Raw genomic sequence first — 22,830 nt, 5'->3', positions numbered from 1 at the left:
CTGGACACCCCTGATAAGAGGAAAAGTACCATCTGAACAGAATTAAGGGCAAATAAGAAAATAAAACATGTTTTCTAGTCTAAAAACTGTCTTGAGTTTGTGATTCTACTTTTTTGTTTATGGTTCATTATTATTTCAGGAAAAAGCTTGTTTAAGAAATGTCTTTTACAGTGAGATAGTCAATAGATAATTGTTGACCAGCTGATAGATTAAAGTAGTAGTTACCTTAAAAAATGTGAAAGACCATTTAATTTATCAAAGTACTTTATTTAAATCTCAAAAGCATAGACGCCTTCACTGCAAAAGGCAATATGAGCATTGCAAGAATCCAGAATATTTATCTCGACTTCATTTCACAATTTTGTCATTTTGACCTATATCGTTTTACAATATTACCAGTTGAAAGTTTATCAGTCATAAGAAATATAATTGAATAATATACGCTGATGATAAATACTCTGAAGTTTGAGGCCCCTGTGGACTTTCTGCAGTGTTTCTGAAGCGTGTTGAGGTGTAGCGTTGGTCCCTGGTTTAGCTGGTGAGGTGGTCGACCCGCAGCGGTTCGCTTGGGGGAGGGATCTTGATGTTGCTCGGCTCGACGCCCCAGATGTCACGAGCGTATTCTGTGATCGTCCTGTCGCTGGAAAACTTCCCTGTGGCGGCTATGTTCCTGACCACCATCTTACTCCACTCCACTGGGTCCTGACGGCAGACAAAGGAGTTGCAATAAATGCCAAACAATATGAATAAGGATTCTAACATAACATGTGGGGGGAGGTAACAGCTTTTTTTTTTAAATGCCACAATCACAATAAGAGTGCATATTTCATTTAGCAAACATTTCATCAAACAAAGAAATGAGGGGAAATGTTAGTATATGTAAATGAGCACCAAAAAAAGTCAGCCCGCCCTGTGGCTGAATGTGTTTTAGGCTATATTGGTATTTTCAATGCACTTATCTCCTAAAAATGGTTCAGCAATGGCATTAAAAATAGATGTAGTGCCAGTTTGAGTCCAATTCAAACTATATAATGACATTTAAGGCCTAATAACATTTGCACTGACATCAATCTGGGTCTGCCCTGCTTGAATTGCAAATCCATTCAGTGCTTAGTTCAGTGTTTTTCGATGTATTTAACAGTAGTAAGAGTTCTTCTCTACTTCATATTGTTTTTTTGGCTAAAGTCTGTTGACGACACTGCAAAAAAACAATATCTTGATAAATTAAAATGCCTGGAATTAAGAATATTTTTCCCTAATATGGAGTCATTTTCACATGTGATGGAATGAGTAGCTTTGCACTTCATTTTTAGTGCAATAAGAGCTCTTTTCCTGTTTTATGTGCAAAAAAATACTTGTTTCAATGGCAGATTATCTTATCATCTTACTTACCTTCTCAAATCAAGGTCAAATATACTTATTTCAAGCAAAAAATACCTATTTTTAGATTACTTTTTGTACTGTATGTTTGTGCTAATTTCTATGGTAATGTTGCCTGAAAAAGGCCTAGTTGCCCAAACGCTATAAATACGTTAATAAATCTGACTTTTTTGCAAGATTTACAGTGTGTGGGAGATTTAATTTCTCAAATGTTGAATTTGTAACATGAATTCTATGAGGAGTCTGTGTTTCATATTGAGGCGTCACCTGGAAAAGTTTGCTGACTTTCTCTTGGCATTTCACATAGGCCTCAAAGTCTGCGAATACTTTGAACCTGGAAAGAGAGAAAAGTGAGTGAGTCAAAACATGAGCAATAGCAGAGTTAGCAGCGGCCATAATAGTATTAGTCGTAGCAGAAATACCGGTCGTATTTGAAGAGCATGTCGGTGAGGTCCTTGAACAGATGTGGCTGTTTGAGGCTGAAGAATCCGCTGGTGATCTGGTCCATCACCTGTTTGAGCTCGGGGAGTTTCTCGTAGTACGACATGGCGTCATACCTGAGCAGGAGAGACATTATTGTTTAGTATAACTTTGTGAGACTGGACACTAGGGTTTATACAGGACGCAGCAAGTCAAATTTGATCTCCCCTCACCCTTCTTTGTCCATCTCCTGCACCTCGTCCACTGTCATGCCGAATATGAACATGTTCTCCTGCCCGGCCTCCTCTGCCATCTCCACGTTGGCACCGTCCAGAGTGCCGATGGTGAGCGCTCCGTTCAGCATAAACTTCATGTTCCCGGTGCCCGAGGCCTCCGTGCCGGCGGTGGAGATCTGCTCCGACAGGTCTGTGGCCGGAATCACTGACGAGGGAGAGCAAGAGAAGGTCACAAGGCGTTGTCTTTTACATGTTGAAGAATGGTGGGTCAACACTACACGACTGGATAGAACGACTGGTGATTCACACGAGAGGGAATAATAAGAGCGGAAACACTATGAGTCTGTCAAACTGCTGATTCTGATGTTAGTGCATCTCTGTCCTCTTTCCTGCTTCATTTCTCTCTTTAGAGGAGAAAAACTGACCCCAGATCAGCTAAGATAGGCCCCCATTTGTGAGCATGGGAAACACGTGTGTGTCCCGATTGGTCCACAGTGTCATGTGATCAGTGTTATTTTTGACAACATATTTAAATTTAGTTTTAGTCTTAGTCGAAAATGAAGTTCAATTTTAGTCTAGTTTTAGTCGACTAAAATTGCAAATAAATTTAGTCGACGATGCATCGATAATATTCATTATAGTCATATTTAAGCTTGTTCCTCTGCTTCATGGAGCTGCTCCACATGAACAAAGCTCAGAGCTGATCGTTTGGCAGAGAATTTACATGATCTGAGGCTCTTTCAATAGAAGTTTGGATGATTTTAGTCTCTCCTTTTCATTTTTATTTAGTCTTATTTTAGTCGACTAAAATATCTGGACATTTTAGTTACAGTTTTAGTCTCATGTAAAACTTTCAATTTACTTTTAGTCCAATTTTAGTCGACAAAAATATCACTTTGACTAAAATTAAGACTAAATATTTGAGCCGACGAAATTAACACTGCATGTGATCACTGTCGGCACAACACAGTTCAGTGCTGCAGGCTACGAGTGTCTCCTGGACTTGTTTATAGTTCTCTCAAATCTCACATGGAAGTAAAAGTCGGCGACACGAAGAAGCAGGACGTATTTCTCACTGTGTCGAGTTGAAGGCGCGACTCAGGAAGACTCAGCGCGACTAAAAAACTCATTTTTGTCAAATTTTTGTTTTTTTGGCGTGTTTTCATCACATTTTTTTGTTAATTTTTGTAACTTTTTTCATTGCTTTGTCGTCGTGTTTTGCCATGTCTGTCACTTTTTTGTTATGTTTTTGTCACGTTTTACGTCACCGTTTCTTCTTCTTTTTGTTGCTTTTTTCTGTTCAGCTTTTAGATTTGGGTAAAGCTCTGGGAGTTCAAGGTTAACACTGGTCCATAACCCGAAAAAGCCCAACTGAAGTCAGATTTCTCTACAGAGATTAATAAAGTGTAACTTAACTTAAAAGGTACACTGCGTAACATTTTGGACTATACCGTTGCTGGCAAAACAAAACATGCTCCTAATGACCAGCTCAACACAGAAAATTACTGCTGTGTGTAATCAAAGAATGGATTTGGATGAGAAACAAACCCGTTTAAATCTCAAATTCTTCTGCCTTTCATCACATCTCCATGGAGACGAGCTGGAGACGTACCCACTCCCAGTAAAGTTCACAGTCATATCTTATCATTAATGTTTGTTTGTACATTTATGAGGTATTTTTCAATGATGGAAATATCTGTCATAAAATTAATGCTTGTATTTCAATTTTATTTATTGGGTAGAATTCTACGCGATGTGGCTTTAAGTCAATAATAATACAATCTTACTGTTACCTTTCTCTGCCAGAGAGACCCTGTAGTTCTCAAGGAAAATGACCTTGAGTTTGTCTCCCACCACTGGGTCATTGTTGATGACATCGGCCACTGAAGTGATGAGTTTGATGATCATCTTAGCCATGTGGTACCCGGGGGCGGCCTGCAGGGGGCGACAGACAACAGCCAATAAGACACCTCAACTGTATATCTGCACAGGAATGAATGAAAATGACCTTGATTCAGAATTAAATGCTTGTTGTTTAGTCCACTTAAGGCAGGGGTGTCTAAAGTGCAGCCCGGGGGCCAAATGCGGCCCTCAGACCAATTTTTGGTGGCCCTCTGCCTTTTTGCTGAATCGGGACACATCATCAGAGATAGTCCTTTTTATTTGAAATGTAATAATTCCACACAATTCAAGCCTAACAACTAACCTTTTACTGTGAGACAGACATGAAGGTTTTGAGCAGAAATAAAGGTGTGGGGCGCAATTTAAACCTCTGCTAGTCAAAGGTTTTGCGGCACTAACTACCGATCTATGGCTCTTCACCCTGTGTACGCTTCAGTATGTGGCCCCCCATGAAAAAAGTTTGGACACCCCTGACTTAAGGGCACTGACTTTTCATTTGGGAAGCAATATTTCATACATGTTACAATTACACAAATGGCTAAAACAAAACTAGATCCTTTTATTTGCTCTGACCTTTCCCCCGATGATCACAGTCCGAGGAGTGAAGGGGGCAGTCGGTTTCATCCGGATTTCTGTGGAAGAAAAAAGCCAATAACTGGGTCACGTTTCAACAAAACGGTAAAAAAAAAGTACTAGGGTCGGCTGATGCTGATTTTTGGGGTCTGATACTGATATGAAGGGGGTTGGCAGAGCTGATATATAGGCCGATATTTCAACCTCTTAACCCCCACCTGCACCAAGCACATTTTCTCCAGTTCGACTTTACCCAAATCTAAAAGCTTCTTGAAAAAAGCGTCAAAATAGCCACAAAAACGAGACATAAATAAGGATTAAAACGCAGCAAAAAAAGCAGCAAAGGAGCTACAAAAACACAAGAAAACAGGTGACAAGAAGTGATGAAAATTCAACAAAACTATTGCAAGAAAAGTGATGAAAAAGCTAAAAATAAAGTATGACAAAATGTGAAAACACGGCAAAAACACAAGGAAAAATCTTCGATCAGTTTTGTAGGTCTTAGCTTTCAAATGAGGCAAAAAAGTCAAGAAGCTTTTACATTTGGTTAAACCTGACATGGAGAAAATGTGCTCGGTTGAGGCGGAGGTTAAGAGGTTAAGTCATTTAATCTGATGTAAAACAAAAAAAAAAGTCTCTCAAACAACCTATAGTTAAAAATTTACTTTTCTAATAAAGGTTCAATCATAGGAAAATATCAAATAGAGGTCTATAATCCTGTGTATGATGTCTCTAAAATGTGTCGAACTGTAACAGCAGGGGGCGCTTGATTAGGGGCATAGGGCGGATTTATTCAGGACATTTATCTTTAAGGAGCTTGTTTGAAAGACACAAATCAGATTCCCCCCCAAAAAAAATAAATATCTGCGATGTTTCCCCCCCTGAGGCCGAGGGTGGTGTTTTTAAAATCGCTTCCCCATGAGATACAGGCCTCGCAAACCAGGTCACTTGAGTCACACCAAAGCAGTGCGCAGTCTGTGTGCGGCTGAAATGTTCAGTTCACGCACCTCATTCCAGTGGTGTCCAGCAGGGGGCACTGGAATTCTAATGCACAGTCTGCTCATTTTAAGGCTCTGAGCTCTTTCCAATGGAAAAAACGGGATATATTGGCCATTTTTATTGTCGGAGAGCCATAATAAAGTCATAAAGTAAAATACCCAAATATCGGTCGGTCCCTAGAAGCTATGGTTATGTTACTTATTGATGAAGACGGCAATTTATGACGTAATCCCCCTAGTTCAACGTCTGCCACATTGGCATCTTGGAAGCTGTTCAATTAATTCCTATGGGCGTCTATGCAGCAAACAAACAAAACTAGTATTTAGAGGCCGGTTGCACCAAAAGAAAAATCACATAAACTGTGGTAGTTCCTGAGCCTGTTCCTACAAATGCCCATTTATGACAAACGCCTTCACGGACCTGCAAATAGAGCTTTTTTTCCCCACATGGTCTGAAGTGGTTAAGCCAGTGCCTATTATGGCAAGGTAAGAATGTCCATTTCATGGCATTTATATAATTTCAGAAGTTTCTTCATAATAAAGAAATTATTAGATGATGTTTAGTGGTTACTAGACGTGAACCTGACCCACAATTAGCAGAAAAAACTGAAAATGTTTTAACATTTGGATCCGAAGCCACTTTAATTTTATCATCAACTATTTCATCGATGACTTGTAACCAGGCTTTGACTTCATCTAAAGGAGGTTGATGGGTTGACAACAGGTGAAAACATCTGGATTGTTCATAATTTGCGATGTTTGAGGCTAAAGGCTATTTAGAGATGGAAATTTCCTGCGCTCGTCTCGAAGGGAAGGTACCCAATAATTCCATGTGTTTAGACTTGCTTTAGGCACATTTCTAGGCGGGACTCTCGCTCTCTCAGACACACTGTACCAAAAACATTACTCAATCTTTAAAAGTATTTGGCACTCGAGGTGAAAGCACACGTACGGTTGTAGAGGTGGATGATGTGCAGGCAGTTGAGCACTTGTCTCTTGTACTCGTGGATTCTCTTCACGTGGACGTCGAAGATGGACCCGGGGTTGATCTTCACGTGGTATTCCTTCTCCAGATACTGAGCAAACTTCAGCTTGTTCTCCTGACAATCACACAGAGTAATAGAGTTTAGCAACATGAAGAAAAAGAAGTTCGTACAATTGATCATTTAATTTCATACGAACCTGTTTGACTTTCATGATGCTTTGGAGAAAGTGTTTGTCGTCCACAAAGTCGTTCAGTTTCTTCAGCTGATCCAGGTCCGTCACAAAGTCCTCTCCGATCGCCTGAAGGAAAACGTTTTAATAATAAAAAAGAACCATTTTGCGCGGGAGGGATTTTTCCACCCTTTACCTCCGCGATGATGTCCACCAGCCCAGTGTTGCAGACGAGCAGCCAGCGTCGGGGCGTGATGCCGTTGGTCTTATTCTGAAACTTCCCCGGCTCCATGTCACTGAAATTACGAAATCTGCAAAAGAAAATATATGTTGATAATGAAAGACAGACCTAAATGTTGATGTGGTCACATTCATGGATGCAAGCAAGGCCATAACATGTTGGAAAAGCAACAATAACACATTAAAAAACCAACAACTAAAGAGTGATGAAAAAGCCGCAAAAATTAGATGAAAAATAAAAAAAACACGAGTAAAAGCAATAAGATAAAAGATGAAAACACAACAAAAACACTTCCAAAATGTGGCAAACGCACAGCAAAAGAGGGATGGAACAAGCAACAAAAAAACAACAAGAAAGCCATGAAAGAGCGACAAAAAGGTGAAAAATGCTTAAAATATCATATAGTATATATAGCAAATAGTATAATTGTCGTGTTTTCACCATGTTTTTGTCACTTTTTTGTGGCTTATTTGCAGCTTTTTCATAGATTTGTTGTTGTTGCTTTTTTATTTTTTAAAGCTTTTAGATTTGGTAGAGTCAAACTGGAGAAAATGTGCTCGGTTCAGGTGGGGGTTAAGAGGCTAAAATTATCCCTAAATGTCCCCCACATCTCAAGCTTTTAGCCACTTTTTATTTGAGAACAATCTGCCTCATATTTTCAGTTAAACTACTGTATAAACACAGTTAGATAGAATTACGCTGGGTTTGTGGAGTAAACAATGTGATCACACGTTCAGAGCGGCGACACTAAGCCTTTTCCTCATGCGTATGAGCCCATTACAAAAGCAGCGGTACAGGAGTCCTGCTAATGTTTGGAATTCTGGAGTCTGTTTTCCTCTCAGTGTGAAGCTGCAGCTCACAGACTGGACTGGAGAAGGAAAAGGAGTGGAGCTGACACAGGCAGCAGAGGGACGGGGAGAAACTATGGGAGAAACACTAAGGATTTTTACTGTTAAAACAAAACAAAACAGTACATGCATGAAACTAATGTGTGTGTGTGTGTGTGTGTGTGTGTGTGTGTGTGTGTGTGTGTGTGTGTGTGTGTGTGTGTGTGTTGCTATAATAAACAATAGCTCCACTTTGATTCCTCTATAAACCATATTATGGCAAAAGATATGAAAAAAGAAATTTGGCTGTTCCTTTTCATTTCTTTCTTGATTATAGTTGTTGTTTTGTGTTGAAAATCAAAATCTCTGAGTCATTTGGGAGCCAAAAGAGCTGAAAATCCCATCATTCGTAGCAATAGCTGTTATGTTGTAGTAAAATCCGTACACTTGAGTCTTGATGATGTTGGAGTGTATCTCGGCGACTCCGTTCACAGCGTGCGAGCCCACGATGCACAGATGAGCCATGTTCACCCTCTTCTCTCCGTCCTCCTCGATCAGAGACATGGCCCGCAGCTTGTCCATGTCTTCGGGAAACAGGGCCGCGATTTTCTGGAACAAACACACGAAACTTAGAACGACGAGTAACTGGGAATAACCTGACAGTTGAAACGTACGTCCAGGTGCTTCTGGTTGATCTGGTAGATGATCTGGAGGTGTCTGGGCAGCAGAGTCTCCATGAGTTGGACGGGCCATCGCTCCAGAGCCTCGGGGAGCACCGTGTGGTTCGTGTAGGCAAACGTCCTACGTGTCAAGTCCCACGCCTAAAAAACAAGGAACAAGAGTCTCTCATTTAACAATAACAATATTGACTGCTCAGTTTTTTTGCAAGCTTCTGAAAGTGGGGCATTTATCAATCTCAGGGGTAAGGCTGAATACACTGGTACAACCTCAAAAATAAAGCTAGATACTACTGGCATTGGGGGAAAATATTTGTATAGAGAGTTTTTATGCCAGTTGGGTCCTGAGAAAAGACTAAAGATGGATACTTTGTGGTTCCAGCTGAAATAAATAACGGAATATATATCTCTCAATGGAGTTCTTGATCAATGTTTCTCAACTGGTACGACATCAGGACCCACCACCGCCTTAGGATGAAAAGCCTATTAAAAAAGTAATCCATTGTATACGTCATTATATACAGTATGTATTTTTAGTGACAGGTTATTCATGAGTCTGAACTCTGTATCAGACTCATGAATGTAATAACCTGTTTCAGCCACTTGCAAAGCTCTATTGCACTGATCTGTCCACACTCATATCTGCAGCTATCACTTAATACACCTGCACAACCGGAAAGACACTCACGCTGTTTTTCCATCTTTATCATACTTTTATTTATTTTTAATCTTCTTTACGCATGCGCTTATAACCAGTTTAAAGTTTTTAGAGTTTATTTTTATCTAAATTATGTGCTAAACGTTTTATGCTTCATGTTGAACGATTGAACAGAGAAAAAAATGCCTAGTTTATGAACCTGTTCTCAAACAATGGCGATGAAACTATTCTGATTCTGAACCAGCATCAAGCCTTCTAGACTGATATTGTGATCTTAACTTCAATGACTGGAGTAAATTGGATTCAAATGACTTAACAGTGACCTAAATTGTCATTTTTGAACACGCACCCAATGTTACTTTTACGTTTATTTCACTGCAGTCATGGCCTCAGGTTTCTCCTCTATCGTCATATAAAAATCATATCCTTTCACAGCAGAATTTCTAATTAAATTGTATTTTAAAGAGACTAGATGCAAGTTGGTCATTTTTATACTCAATACTGCCACCTCAGGTCTTATGCGTAACTGCAGTCTCCATTTTAAGCTTGTGCATGACGGCAATTTGGAACAACTTTAGAGGCAGTTGTGGTGAACAGGTCTGGGCTCATTCTACACATTAGAACATGGCTGGAACATGTAGGGGGAGGAAAATACTTACTTTTAACATTTTTAAACTCTGTATGGTCCCTTTAAGTGATCAATAATGATCCAAAATGCAATTTCCGAACAGGTATCAAAGTTTACTCTAAAGAGGTTTATGGATATGGTAAACGGTACATAGTCTCAACTTATGCTTTTCCTACACTAGGCAATTAAAGCACTTTACAGCAACAAACCACTCACCCAGTCACTCTCATTCAATCACCAATGCATATTATTGCAGATATTTCACTGTAGTCAGTGTTGTCCTGTACCACACAGCACAAAAGATCATTTGCTTCTCGAACCAACACTTTCACACCGAAGAGAAGGGTTCACTGTCTTGCCAAGTGTTACAGAAGAGAATTCAAAGTCAGTCGTGGAAATCCCACCATCAACATTTAGGTTATTGAATATACGTCTTCACCAACAGAACTGCTTCTGCCCTTGAACACACAAAACAATATCAGCGACTTAAACTGACCACGTCCCAGTCGAGTTTCTCGATGTCCACAAAGACCCTCATGAGCTCTGGGATGGCCATCGCCGGGTGAGTGTCGTTTAACTGGATTGCCACCTGTAAAAGACAAACATGTTTAGAGGCCAAGAACATTTATCCATCTGCTGCTTCACTGTCGACTCTTGGACATTTAGACATAACAGATTTGGCTGTTTCACTGTTTGATATCGGTCTTAAGGTTGATGTTTCAAACTGTTATTGTCCAACCAGCCACATTTGGAGAACCCTGTTTTGTAATACTGGGCTCCACATCAAATACAAATTTAATACAAACTCACTTTTTCTGGGAAGCTCTCGAAGGAGGTGCGCTGGGGGGATCCGCTCTTGGAGGTTTTGAAGCGTCGGATGATGTCCTGAAGAGTCGCCGCCACCACAAAGTACTCCTGCTTCAGACGCAGCTCCTTTCCCTCGAAGAACTGTGAGGAGCAAAGGAAAAACCTGAAGTGAGTGAAGATGAGATCTATATTACATCTATACTAGATGCATGAATTTGATAGATTTAAGTATCGGGGTTGTCGGTCCAAAGTGCATATTGTATTTGTATAATTAACTTACATTGTCATTGGGGTAGAGCACTCGAGAGATGTTTTCTGCCAGATTTCTGTCCAATACGGCCTGGATGTAGTCGCCAACATTAACTATAGACAAAAAGACGAGGCAGTTATAAAGAGAAGATCAATATTTTTCTTTTGTAGAGTGGCATAAAGTTTGCCTGGATCTGCCATACTATTCCCTGTCCATTTCATGCAGGGAATTACTCTGGTCACGGAGCAATTAGAGCAGTTTGAAGGGGCGGGCCTAACGCGCACAGAATGTCAGTGAAATAAATAATAAGCAATGAGCGGACGTCACGACAGCTGTAGTCCAATTCACAAAATATGAACTGAACATAAACTCACGAGAGAGCGGAGGCAAAATCCTCGACTACTTTATCCATGATTAGTTTTGCTAAATCTAGGTTCTAAAATGAAGTGAAGCCAGCATGACTCGCTGCGCCCCTTAGCATGTCGTAAAGTAATCCAAAACACCGTCAATAATAAAATCCATGGAGTCAAGATGTGCAGTTAAAAACTCTTTAGTGAGAAAAAAACATACATTACATGACAGACAGACGGGGGATTACAAAAAAGGGGTAGCAGTGATCAAAAAATTGTTTGGCTCCATTCTGTGCGCTCCCCACAAATGCGACACTGCGCAGCGCCATGATATAGCGACACCTATAGCCTGACCAAACAAAATATGACAAAAATCAATTACCAAATACCAAAATGAAGAAAAGTAAATAAACCAAAATAACCATAAAGTTACCAAACAACATAATTATGTCTTAAACTGATTGAAACTATTTACAGAACAAAACATAATTTAGGCTCCTACACTAATGTTAATGTTAATTGAACTAACCACAGCGAGTGACGTAACCTTGTTTCTCTGATGGTCATGATTCGATCGGTCTTAAAGCCACCAATAAGCAACTTGTTTACCGTGTGTGGTTTATCAGGCTAGCATAAAGTTGGAGCAGGTTTTTCATTTTCAGTATTTTTTATTTTCATTTTGAATAAACGTTTTGTATATGCAACGTCACTATTCTAAAGAAATTTGGAAATCAAACCTGAAACGTCCTAAGTTCCTAGACAAATGCTTAAACCCCTACACCATTGCTGCCAGCATAATATAGTATAGTAATTTCAGGCCTAAAGAGGAAGGACTTTTTACATGAAAGAGCGTCTGTTGTTGCACTTCCCCTGAATCTTGGCAAATCTAATGGTGCAAAGTGAAACGTGGTGAAACTCACAGTCCCTGAGGTTGAAGTCGTTGGGAGCTCTCGCCGACCACAGCCTCATGGTGTTCACGGTGTTGTTCTGGTATCCAGGTATGGGCGTGTCGTAGGGCATGGCCAGCACCACCTACAGGATTAAGAGGAGCGCTGCAGTGGAGTTTGGGATGTGGATACTGTGGTGCATTAAAGGCACTGGCTTTTCTAGTAAATTAATATTTTGTGTTGACCTTCAGTAAAATAGACATTTGTGCATCTCCTATATCAATTGGACCTAAAATGAACAACTAGTGGCTACTTCACAGTTATAAATAATCACTAGACACAATAATATAATGAAGACCGGGATTTTCCGCATTATAATAAAACCTGAAATACCTGTGTGTCGACCCACTTGGATCCCTCTTTAGTCTCCTGCACGCGGCCGTAGAAATGAACTGGTAACATGTACTCAGGACGGGACTTCTCCCACGGGTTTCCATGTCTCAGCCAATCATCCGCTTCCTCCACCTGCAGACCAGGAAGTGGTATTAAAATATAATAACAAATGACATATTGTTGTGTAGAAGAATATGAAGAAGGTGTAAACTCGACTGCAGCAACTTAGTTTGAGTTCTCGCACAAAAGGTAAAACATCCTCAACTCAAACAACTATCTCTTGTCCAAAGAGGAGAGTTTTAAAACCAGCTTGGTTTTCCCAGAATCTGATCAGATGATTGATCACATAGGCGCATTAAGCTACGTCGTGTATGAAATGTGCAGTATAAATAAACATACCGTGCCTTGCTATTATTGTGAAGAAGGTTCTCGAACTAGAGGCAACTTCGTTCAACTGATGGAATCTCTAATTCAATCAATCTTTGGACGACTGAGACCTTACACAACATTAGATCAGGGGTCCAACCTTTTCTTGTGAGCTACTTTTGAATGAATTCAACTTTATTGTCCATCCAGAGGAAATTTGCATGTATGTATAATGTATTTAAAAGCTAAAAAACCTCATCGACCAACAGGACATGGCAGACAAATTATACTCGTGAGCAGAACCAAGGGAGATTGGGATTATAGATCAGCAGATGACAGTATTTTAATGAATAAAGCACTCAGGTGTTGCAGTGTTTATAGATCCATGGTTTGGAGGTAAACATCTTTTGACCACATCTATTGGAATCCTGTGTATTTATCGATGGCTGTGAGGTATGCCAATAAAACCTTTGGAACACTGTAATTTTCCCGCTCTTTGTGGTGGAAGACACGTCTGAGATGCTTTAACACTGGAGCCAGAGCGGACCTTTGCAGAGGGCAATTTTGGCCGATAAAAGATTCATAATGGGAGAGGAAGGGGAGGAAAGGACAGGGAATCCACAGCTGTAGGCCTACCCCATTGTTAAAGCAGTACTAAGTAACTCTTGCCCCTAGAGGCCATAAGCGCCACTGCAGGTGTCGTAGCATTTTTTTTACTTATTAATTGTCCGTGAGAGTGAATACTACGCTTTTCTCTCAAACTTGGCTGTAAATACTGTTTAAAGTGGCGCTAGCCCGCAGTTAGCTTTGCCCGTTAGCCTGTTAGCTTTTTCGTCGTGATTCTGTTTGAGGGGGGCTAGAGGGGGGCCACTAGATCCCTAATAAAACAGATAATTTACCTCTTAATCCATGACAAACCTGTAGTTTCAAGACCCTGTGATTGCAGAAGCTGAACTGTTGAACTTCGGGCGATTGGGTCATATCAGTGTATGTTCCCAATGATTTTGCGTCGTGTTTTTGGCCTGCGCTGCTTCAAAGTGAGTCGGACTCTAATAGCCAAGCGTTCATGTTTGCTTTGTGGCATTGAACTGCAAACAAACGTCTGGATTCAAAAGGGCAAAAACTTATCTCTTATCGAAGGGAAACACCACCTAAGCATGTTGTTGTGCGTCTAAAACTGACCAGCGTTCATCAGCCTCACACATGGGACCAAAGAGATGACCACGGATTCAAACAGTTAATCATTAAACGCTGGTGTTTTGACCTAGTTCACGTTTACTTTGGCCTCGCTCAACTCTCAGCGAGCCAACAGGATTGTCCCGGTAAAAGCAGTCAAATATTTCTCTTCTAAAAGGACAGTTTAAAACATTGTACCTGGCATCCGTCCCTGATCTTCTGGTTGAAGATCCCGTACTCGTAGCGGATGCCGTAGCCGTACGCAGCGAGACCCAGAGTGGCCATCGAGTCCAAGAAACAAGCTGCGGAAAGACAACCCATTAAAAATCATGATTATTAGAGTGGGAGGCAGCGCTGTAAGACACTCACACGTGAAAGAAAATCGGAAATTGAAAGCTAATCATTTCTTTTTCTTTCCTTTTTTATCGATAATATGGCATCAATACAAGGGCTATGGGTAATATGGACAGACAAGAATATCTCAATGTTTTGGGGACTTCCTTTCTTTCTTGTTTTGTTGCTCAAATAGTCCTGAACAGACTAAAAGGGCTGAAAACACTTTCCACATTCTCCCCCATGTTTTTTTTAAATTTTATTTTACAATTTCTTACCCAATTTTACCCCTTTTGTATTTGCCAATTGTCACCAATTTCCCCATATATTTTCCCCCTTTATTTTTTCCAATATATAATTTTATCTATTTTTTTCCAATATTATTTATTTATTTTTACAATTTCCCACTTTTTTCAACACAACTATTTTTTTTCTTCACTTTTTTCAAGCTTTCCAAATTTTTTCTAAATTTGTTTCCACATCAGAGCAGTAACATCAGCAGCTTTTTACCATATGAAAAACATTGCTAAGATCAGAGGAATAGTGTCAAAACCAGACTTCGAGAGACCATGCGTTTGTCTCCAGCAGGTTAGACTACTGTAACGGCTGCTCACTCTCAGAGCTGCAGAACATCCAGAACACTGCTGATCGAGTCCTGACAAGAAGCAGGAAATACGACTATATTAGTCCAGTGCTCCGGTCTCTGCACTGGCTTCCTGTCACTCAGAATAGAATTTAAAACAGCTCTGCTTGTTACAAGTCTTTTCATGGTTTAGCACCAAAGAACATCTCTGACATGTTAGAGCCGTATGAACCATCTCGGGCCCTGAGAACTTCAGGGAGGGGTCTCCTGGTGGTTCCCAGAGTCAGGACTAAACACGGTGAGGCTGCGTTTCGGTTTCATGCAGCTACAATCTGGAACAGTCTTCATGAGGATGTGAGACAGGCCTCAGCTCTGACAATGTTCAAATCCAGGCTGAAAAGTTATTTTTGCCCGTCCATATGACAACTGAAAGTATTTCATCTACACTCTTGCCTTTTACTGTAATTGATTGATTTTTTTTTTTTTTTTTAATGTTTTGATTTTTATCTGATTTCTTGTAATTTTATGCAACTGTGAAGCACTTTGAATTGCCTTGTGTATGAATTGCGCTCTACAAATAAACTTTCCTTCCCATTTTTCACCCTAATTTGTCACTTTCCACATTTTTTCCTCAATTTTATTCCCACTTTTCCCACATTTCTGAACATTGGACATAAACTCTACATTGTGAATTAGCAAATCTTCCAAACAGCGATGTTGAAATGATCTTGCAGACGATATATTGCTCACCTCTAATAAGTGCAATATCTCATGTTACAGTTTTGTGCACAGTCACTTTCAGGTTCTCACAGACAATAGTTCCTTTAGTGAGTCCATTATGTGTCAATCCCTCGCTGACTCTTGCCTCACTTCCTCCGCCGCCGGTCGCTCTGATGGACGGACGCCAAACTCTGATTCAGGTCTGTTCATGCAGTGGTGATTGTGGTCGTGTACGGACTCGCCATAGGCTACGTGCGATCTGTGCAGTACCTGGTTCTACAGCTCACGAAGAACTGCAGTATTTCTGACAAATACTGTGTCAAATGCCATGTTGGTTTTACAATCCAGATTCATTCATTCTTTTTTATTTAAATCAAGTCTTTCATGAATAGCTTTCCCTTGTCTGTTTATACATGAATGAAAGAGGAGAACAAAGACACGATTCATTTAACCTCCACCTGAACCGAGCACATTTTTGGCTTCACCCAGATGCAAAAGGTACTTGAAAAAAGCATCAAAATAGCTACCAAAACGAGGATGAAAACGCAACAAAAAAAGCGTCAAAAACGTGCCAGACAAGCAACAATAAAACAATAAAAAAAACTACGAAAACATGACTGAAGGTTCATGAAAAAGCAACATAAAAGCCACAAAAGAGTGACTAAAAACAGGACCAAAACATGACAAAAAAGCCACAAAAATGCGATGAAAAACTGACAAAAAAACCTTAAAAAGTGTCAAAAAAGGAATTAAAAAGAAGAGATTCAAAAACAGAACCGTTAAACTGGCCAAGAAGCTTTTTGATTTGGGTAAAGCCAAACTGGAATAAATGCACTTGGTTAAAGTGGGGGGTAAGAGGTTAAACACATCCTGGGGCATAAACGTTTGAGATAAGACTGAAATGAACTGCTGCTTAACTAATACAAGTGTCACATACACGGCAAAAGAACAAACATCTCCAAAGAAAGATACATTTTTTATTTCCTAATTCAAGTAAAATTAGATTTACTATTGAATATTTACAGTAAGTGCTAAAAAGATGCTTTTAAACAAGATCAAATATTCAGTATTTATATTAAGGTGTGAGTTCATTAAGAACTGATAAGGTATGAAGCATCGGCTTAAGGTTAAGGTTAAGGTTTAGATTAGGCCATGAATAAGCATATTTTTCATGGCCTATTACTTATCAATGTCTTATTAACACTAGGGCTGGGGACCATTAAATGATACCGGTAAAGTATTGAAAACATTACACAAATGTGAAATAAATAAATCTTACATGGAATGTTTACTTGCTTTTGATGACAAATATTTTAGTATTTGGTATTAACGATAGTATTTTTGTTCAGGTATGGGTATCGTAAACCAAGTATCTAAAGTAATGTACTATAATGAAAATAATGGTGCACAGCTCTATTTAATACCTTACTAATACTTAACCTCTTAACCCCCACCTGAACCGGTTTGGCTTTATCCAAATTTAAAAGCTTCAACAACAAAAAAATAGCGATTAAAACGAGGATGAAAACACTACAAAAAGTGACAAAAAAAAAAAAAATGACGGAAATTTGACCAAAAAAAAGCAACAAAAGTGTGTTGGATAAGCAACAAAAAATCAACAAAAACATGACAAATGCACTTAAATTTAACAGAAATGCGGTGTCTTTTCAAATGAGACGTTACACTGTTGCTCTCCAGTCGAGAAGCTTTTAGGGTAAAACTGAACTGGAGAAAATGTGCTTGGTTTAGGTGGGGGTTAAGAGGTTAATGAGGCTATGCAATTAAAGACAAAAAAGCTTGCATCTTATTTTTTGGATGAAATGTTACGCAGAGAAGCTTTAATATATCACTTTCTATTCTTACTTCAAGAAAACTTCCCTTATTATTAGGGTAGTGTTTGTAGCGCACTGTGCACGTCAGAACATGTTTGCAGATTTTATACATCATAAAACCTCATGGACACGGGACGACTTTTCGCAGCCGTCCATGTGATTGCAAACATTTATATACTGTAGACATTTGGATTTCCAGTCGTACCTGCCAGACGTCCCAAGCCTCCGTTCCCCAAACCCGCGTCCTCCTCGATCTCCTCCAGCTCCTCTATGTCCAAACCCAACTGCAATAAAACGACAGGATCAGCGCCATAACGTAACAGCATCTGACTGTAAACACAAATCTTTCAAGTATGAATGTTTACGCAACTTATCAGAGGTGTGCCACTCCGATTACAGAACACATTTAACTTACTGCAACCCCGTAGTATCACAGGGTGTACACGAGGAGATGCAAGTCAAAACACCCCCAAAATACTATAATTTATATATACGCTTCCAATGCAGAAATCTGTGCTGGAACACTTCACTTAGTGTACCAGGTCGGTATTTTATTGTTTTGCTCTAAAGCTAATGCGGAGTTGGTTTTAATGTTTTAAAGCCTTTCCTGTAGACTGATCTGGAGGTTATGTTTGTGATAGTTCGTAGCTCAGACCTGGTACATGGCCTCGTCGCAGGTGTTCTGCACTCCCAGGTTCACCATCGTGTTCTGCAGCGTGCGGCCCATGTAGAACTCCAGGGAGAGGTAGTACACGCGCTGAAGGACACAGACAGAAAGAAAGATTCATCAAAGTCTGCCAAGGTCGCCACAAAAAGAAAAGATGTTGCTAGCATTTGGCCTCTCCCAGTATATTCCTATTGCCTATTGCTCCAAACGGGGGTGAAGCTAGAAGCGACCAAGCTCCTCCACGGGCACACAGACCAGACCAGATACACATCAACTCGTCTAAGCTCAGGCAAGAACATATCTCAGTATGGAAGAACGGTGAACTATTCCTTTAAATCTCTTAATTCAAGAAGATTTGTGTTATTTCTTCCTTAAGATTATTCTTGTGTCCGACTCCCCCACTCACTCACTGAGGTCTGCAAACCAGGCTCTGGTTGTTGTTCCAAAAACAAAAAGAAAGTCGAGAGGAGACTGTGCCTTTTTCATTTCCTGTCTTTTCCCCTCTTGCTAAAACCTTTTTCACTCTGTTTGAGGGTTGACCTTTACTGCTCTGTCAGTGATGTCTTTCTTACAATGTAATGGATCTTTGTTTAGATTTTGTATTATGTATGTTCAGCATGTTTGGTCGACTGTGCTGTATTTAAACTGCTTCATGAATAAAGTTGGCACAAAACCTAAAGGCTGCTCTGTGTGTTCTACCGACCGCTAGTGGTAATTTGGCACTGGGAGGATCATGTGAAGATGGTCCGATGGAAGGTTAGTCCCAACTGAAGGCTCTAAACACAACAGATTGGTGTGCCCCAGTGTTATGTGTACAGCTGTTCAGCTGTTTCCACAGCTAGAGGAACGAGAGGGCGCTTGAACGATGGCTGGTACGACTTATACAGGTTATGTTCTCTTCATTAGGCATTGCTTTTTTGGCTGGAGCGACTTCCGGAAAATAGGGTGATAGAAAACAAGTGCAGATGAAGCTTTTGGGAGGGAATCTTGTCTCTCAGCACCATCAAACCAAAACATTTTCCCACGACTCTGGTATAGACACGACTGATGAGCTTGTGTAGTTTTAGGCGACACCTGAGCAAGAATGCCACATTTCCCTCAATATTCCCCAGCATTTCCTTCAAATGATGTCATTTTAAATATTTTTTACACATATTTATTTATTTTCATATTATCAATATATTTTGTTTGCTTTGCTGTTTGCGGCTAACCAGGTCTTTCCAAGCAGCTTTCTTTACTTCTACATAAATTTACAGATGCATCTCTCAGCACCAAACACTTTACTTTATAAGTTTATAAAGACACAGTATGGATATATCTTGGAAAACATTATTAAAAGGCAGTCTAAATCAATTTCATAGTGTGGAAATATCATTGGCTGCTACGTGTCCAGTCCTACAGTTACTCTAGTATACTCAAGGCACGCGCTCTGAACCGTCAGCCTTTAGCAAAAGCAGCTCAAGGGTAAAAGTTTGTAGATCTCTGAGCCACCACCATGAACCGGCCTGACCCCGGAGGAGGCAGAGCACATGTGAGGCAACAGGTCAAAATACAGGTGCACAAAGTCAAAGTGAGACTGACAAGCTTTTACAAAAACAATGAATCAATCGACTTCAACAGCGAGTAATGCATCCAGTTCCAAAACGTGTTGCTGGAAAGAACAGAGAAGTTGAATTAGAATACGCTGTTGGGGAAGTGGTGTTTGTGGTGCAAGGCCTAAAGCAAGAGATGGAGCAAGCAGAACTTTAGAAACCGTCCCATAATGTCATCATGTTAACGTTATGGTAAAAACAACAAACTTACAATCATCTTCAAGTCAGTTAAACTAGGTCTAAAGGTGCATGAACTCAAATGAATAATGGAAGTAATATTGATGGAGCATGGAGTGAATGTGGGAGACAGTGTGGATTGTTCTGCACAGACTTAATTAGGCCAAGCCATTCATTATGTTACGTGTGGGTGAACAAATCTGTCAACCATGCCATACTTTCAGCTCTGTGCTATTGTGTTGCCAGCTCAAATCCCTATTACTGACTTTTTTTATTCTGTAATTTTGTCCTTGGGCAAGACACTTTGTTCTGTGATAAATCATTTGAATATTGCTCATTGGTTTCCTAATGTTTCCTGTGCATTTGTCTCACTTCATTTGCCTTTAAATGCCATATTACTGAACCTGTCAACTCGAATCAAGTTTACGTCAAGTCATGTGAAGTAACTTGTGGGATTGAGATGACATTAATGCGCCTAATGATCTGTGTAATGTATAAAATAATAGGAAAAGAATGTGGTTGATATCAGAGGTGGGTAATACTCGGTTACATTTACTCAAGTGCATGTAACTTCTACTTGAGCAATAATAAAATGAAGTACCTTTACTCTTACAAATCTTGAAGTGACAAACCCTTCATTCCTTCATGTTGATTCGTAAAATAGATGTATTTTGTTTAGATAGCTCTTCATAATGATGCCTTTTCATATGTTTTCATGGTATTGTCTTTGAAAATATTGAAACTTTCACATTATTTCATACTTTGTTTCTCATAATTTATGTCACACCACTGAAACATGAATAAGACTTTAACGCTCAAACAGTTACTCACACAATCTATGCACATTTTAAAACAAATAGCTTTACTGAACATATATTTTTGAAATAATATGTAAATGTTTTTTTTGGAATGGACCCAGGGAGACTTGCTGACTGGATCAAGCTCACAGCTAATGGGATCCATGTAAATAAACAAAAATAAACCAATACTCTAGTCACATTCTCTCCAAGTACTTGCTTACTTTTACTCAGTGGCGGATCTAGAGAAAAAATCATGGGGTGGCAAGCAGGGTCAGGGATAACTTCTGGGGTAGCAACACATTTTACAATGTCGAATGTTTATAGCAAGTTTTGCTTGGTTGCAAGGTATTTTTTCTGTTTAGATGCAGGCTGAGCCCCTCCAAACTAACACAATTAGTTGTATTGTTCATAATATAAGTAGGGTGTTTCTCAGGTAAAATTAAACTTTTGTAAAAAAAAAAAAAATCATCATCTGTGAAGCCATGCTACATGTTCGCTACGACTGCCGTTTTTTCACTTCAACTGAATGATCTGCGGTGAGAAAATATCCATGTGGGCCCGATTTACACTTGACTTTATTTGTATGTGATAAATAAGTTCATATTCCACCAGAAAAAGGCTAAAAAGAGTGAAAAATTGTGTTACTATTTTCCCCTTAGCGAAAAGCCACGCCCCCTTCTATGACGCAATGCCGTCTGTATCTATGGGGTGGCAAGACCTTTACTACCCCGAGCCACCCCTCGAGATCCGCCCCTGCTTTTACTTGAGTAAATATTTGGGCCACTACTTTTTACTTGTACTTGAAAATTTTCATTGGGTTAAAACCTCTTAACCACGTGCATTTTCTCCAGTTCAGTTTTACCCGAATCTAAAAGCTTACAGCCTACAGCAGGGGTGTCCAAAGTGCGGCCCGGGGGCCAAATGCGGCCCTCAGACCAGTTTTTGGTGGCCCTCTGCCTTTTTGCTGAATCGGGACACATCATCAGAGATAGTCCTTTTTATTTGAAATGTAATAATTCTACACAATTCTAACCAAACAACTAACCTTTTACTGTGAGACAGAGCTGGCATGAAGGTTTTGAGCAGGTGTGGGGCGCAATTTAAACCTCTGCTAGTCAAAGGTTTTGCAGCACTACCCACCAATCTATGGCCCTTCCCCCTGTGTACGCTTCAGTATGTGGCCCCACAGGAAAAAAGTTTGGACACCCCTGGCCGACAGGCAAGTGTGACGCCTCATTTGAATGCTATGACAAACAAAACTCAATGAAACAAATATTTTTCCTCGCGTTTTGGGTTTTTTTACTACACATTTTTGTCACGTTTCTGTCCCTTTTCTATTGCCATTTTGTTGTATTTTCCTCACACATTTTTCATCACTTTGTCATTGTTTTTTCATCACTTATTTGTCACTTTTTAATCTTTGTTAAGTTGTTTAATTTCAATTATCTGATTATCAATGCAGTAGGTCTATGTAAGTCTCTGCTTCTGCTCCTAATGAGGATACATGGACAACTTCCCCTTAACACTGTAGGTCCACTACTTTGATATAAACTTTTCCAACACCCGCTCCTTCCGCGTGCACGTCCCGTACCTTGGGGTCCGCCTCGTAATAGAACTGCTGTGTGCGGATCCATCTGCCCACCAGGTGGTCCCGGACGGTGTGCGCGAGGGCGAAGTAGTAGTCCCGAGGCGTGGCGATGTTCCTGTCCTTCACCAGCGTGAAGTGCAGGTGCCTGTTGAAGCCCTTGATCAGCTCGTGCACGTTCTCCAGGTCCGGGATCCCGCGCAGGCTGATCTGCCGCCGCTTCTCCTGGTCCGTGAGAGGCCGAGCCATGGTCAGGAGGTCGGGACGGGGCGATTTAAGGCACTTGGGTGTAGTGTTCGGAGCGGAGCCCGGTGAGGAGGAGAGAGGACCGGAGTGGAGAGCTCCGGGGTGCACTTGTTGGGTTTTGCACGTTTGCACCGTGCTCGTCTCCGCCCCCCCGCTCCGGTGTGATTGGAGGGACAGAGGAAAAGGGAGAGGAGTGAACGCCTCGTGGTGAAAGGGCAGGTTGAGTGAGGCCAAAGTGTTCGCCTCATGTATATAGGTCAGTGTGCTGTGGAGGAGGGTGTTTGTGGATGAAATTTGTACCCACAGTGATACTGTTTTAACCTGATAACAGATTCATTGCTGAGTTCGTGATACAGCTCCACAGCGCCCTC

General features: G+C 40.4%; 1 protein-coding gene across 1 annotated transcript; it reads right to left on the bottom strand.

Moving 5' to 3' along the window:
* Positions 1–284: 284 nt before the first annotated feature.
* pygl (phosphorylase, glycogen, liver) lies at positions 285–22,574 on the bottom strand. The gene is made up of 20 exons (XM_079573419.1): positions 22,220–22,574; positions 18,048–18,149; positions 17,598–17,676; positions 14,123–14,226; positions 12,383–12,514; positions 12,023–12,134; positions 10,783–10,865; positions 10,506–10,643; positions 10,192–10,284; positions 8,407–8,553; positions 8,178–8,341; positions 6,861–6,975; positions 6,692–6,793; positions 6,462–6,609; positions 4,512–4,570; positions 3,830–3,971; positions 2,034–2,241; positions 1,803–1,937; positions 1,648–1,714; positions 285–702 (listed from the first exon to the last, which is right to left on the bottom strand). The coding sequence occupies exons 1-20, from the start codon at positions 22,460–22,462 to the stop codon at positions 532–534; spliced, it is 2,544 nt and encodes an 847-aa protein (XP_079429545.1). The 5' UTR covers positions 22,463–22,574; the 3' UTR covers positions 285–531.
* Positions 22,575–22,830: the final 256 nt, after the last annotated feature.

Source organism: Gobius niger, assembly GCF_951799975.1.
Source record: "Gobius niger genome assembly, chromosome: 16".
Classification (NCBI taxonomy): Eukaryota; Metazoa; Chordata; class Actinopteri; order Gobiiformes; family Gobiidae; genus Gobius; species Gobius niger.
Note: the sequence above shows the minus strand (reverse complement) of the source record. Positions and strands in the feature narration are given on the sequence as shown.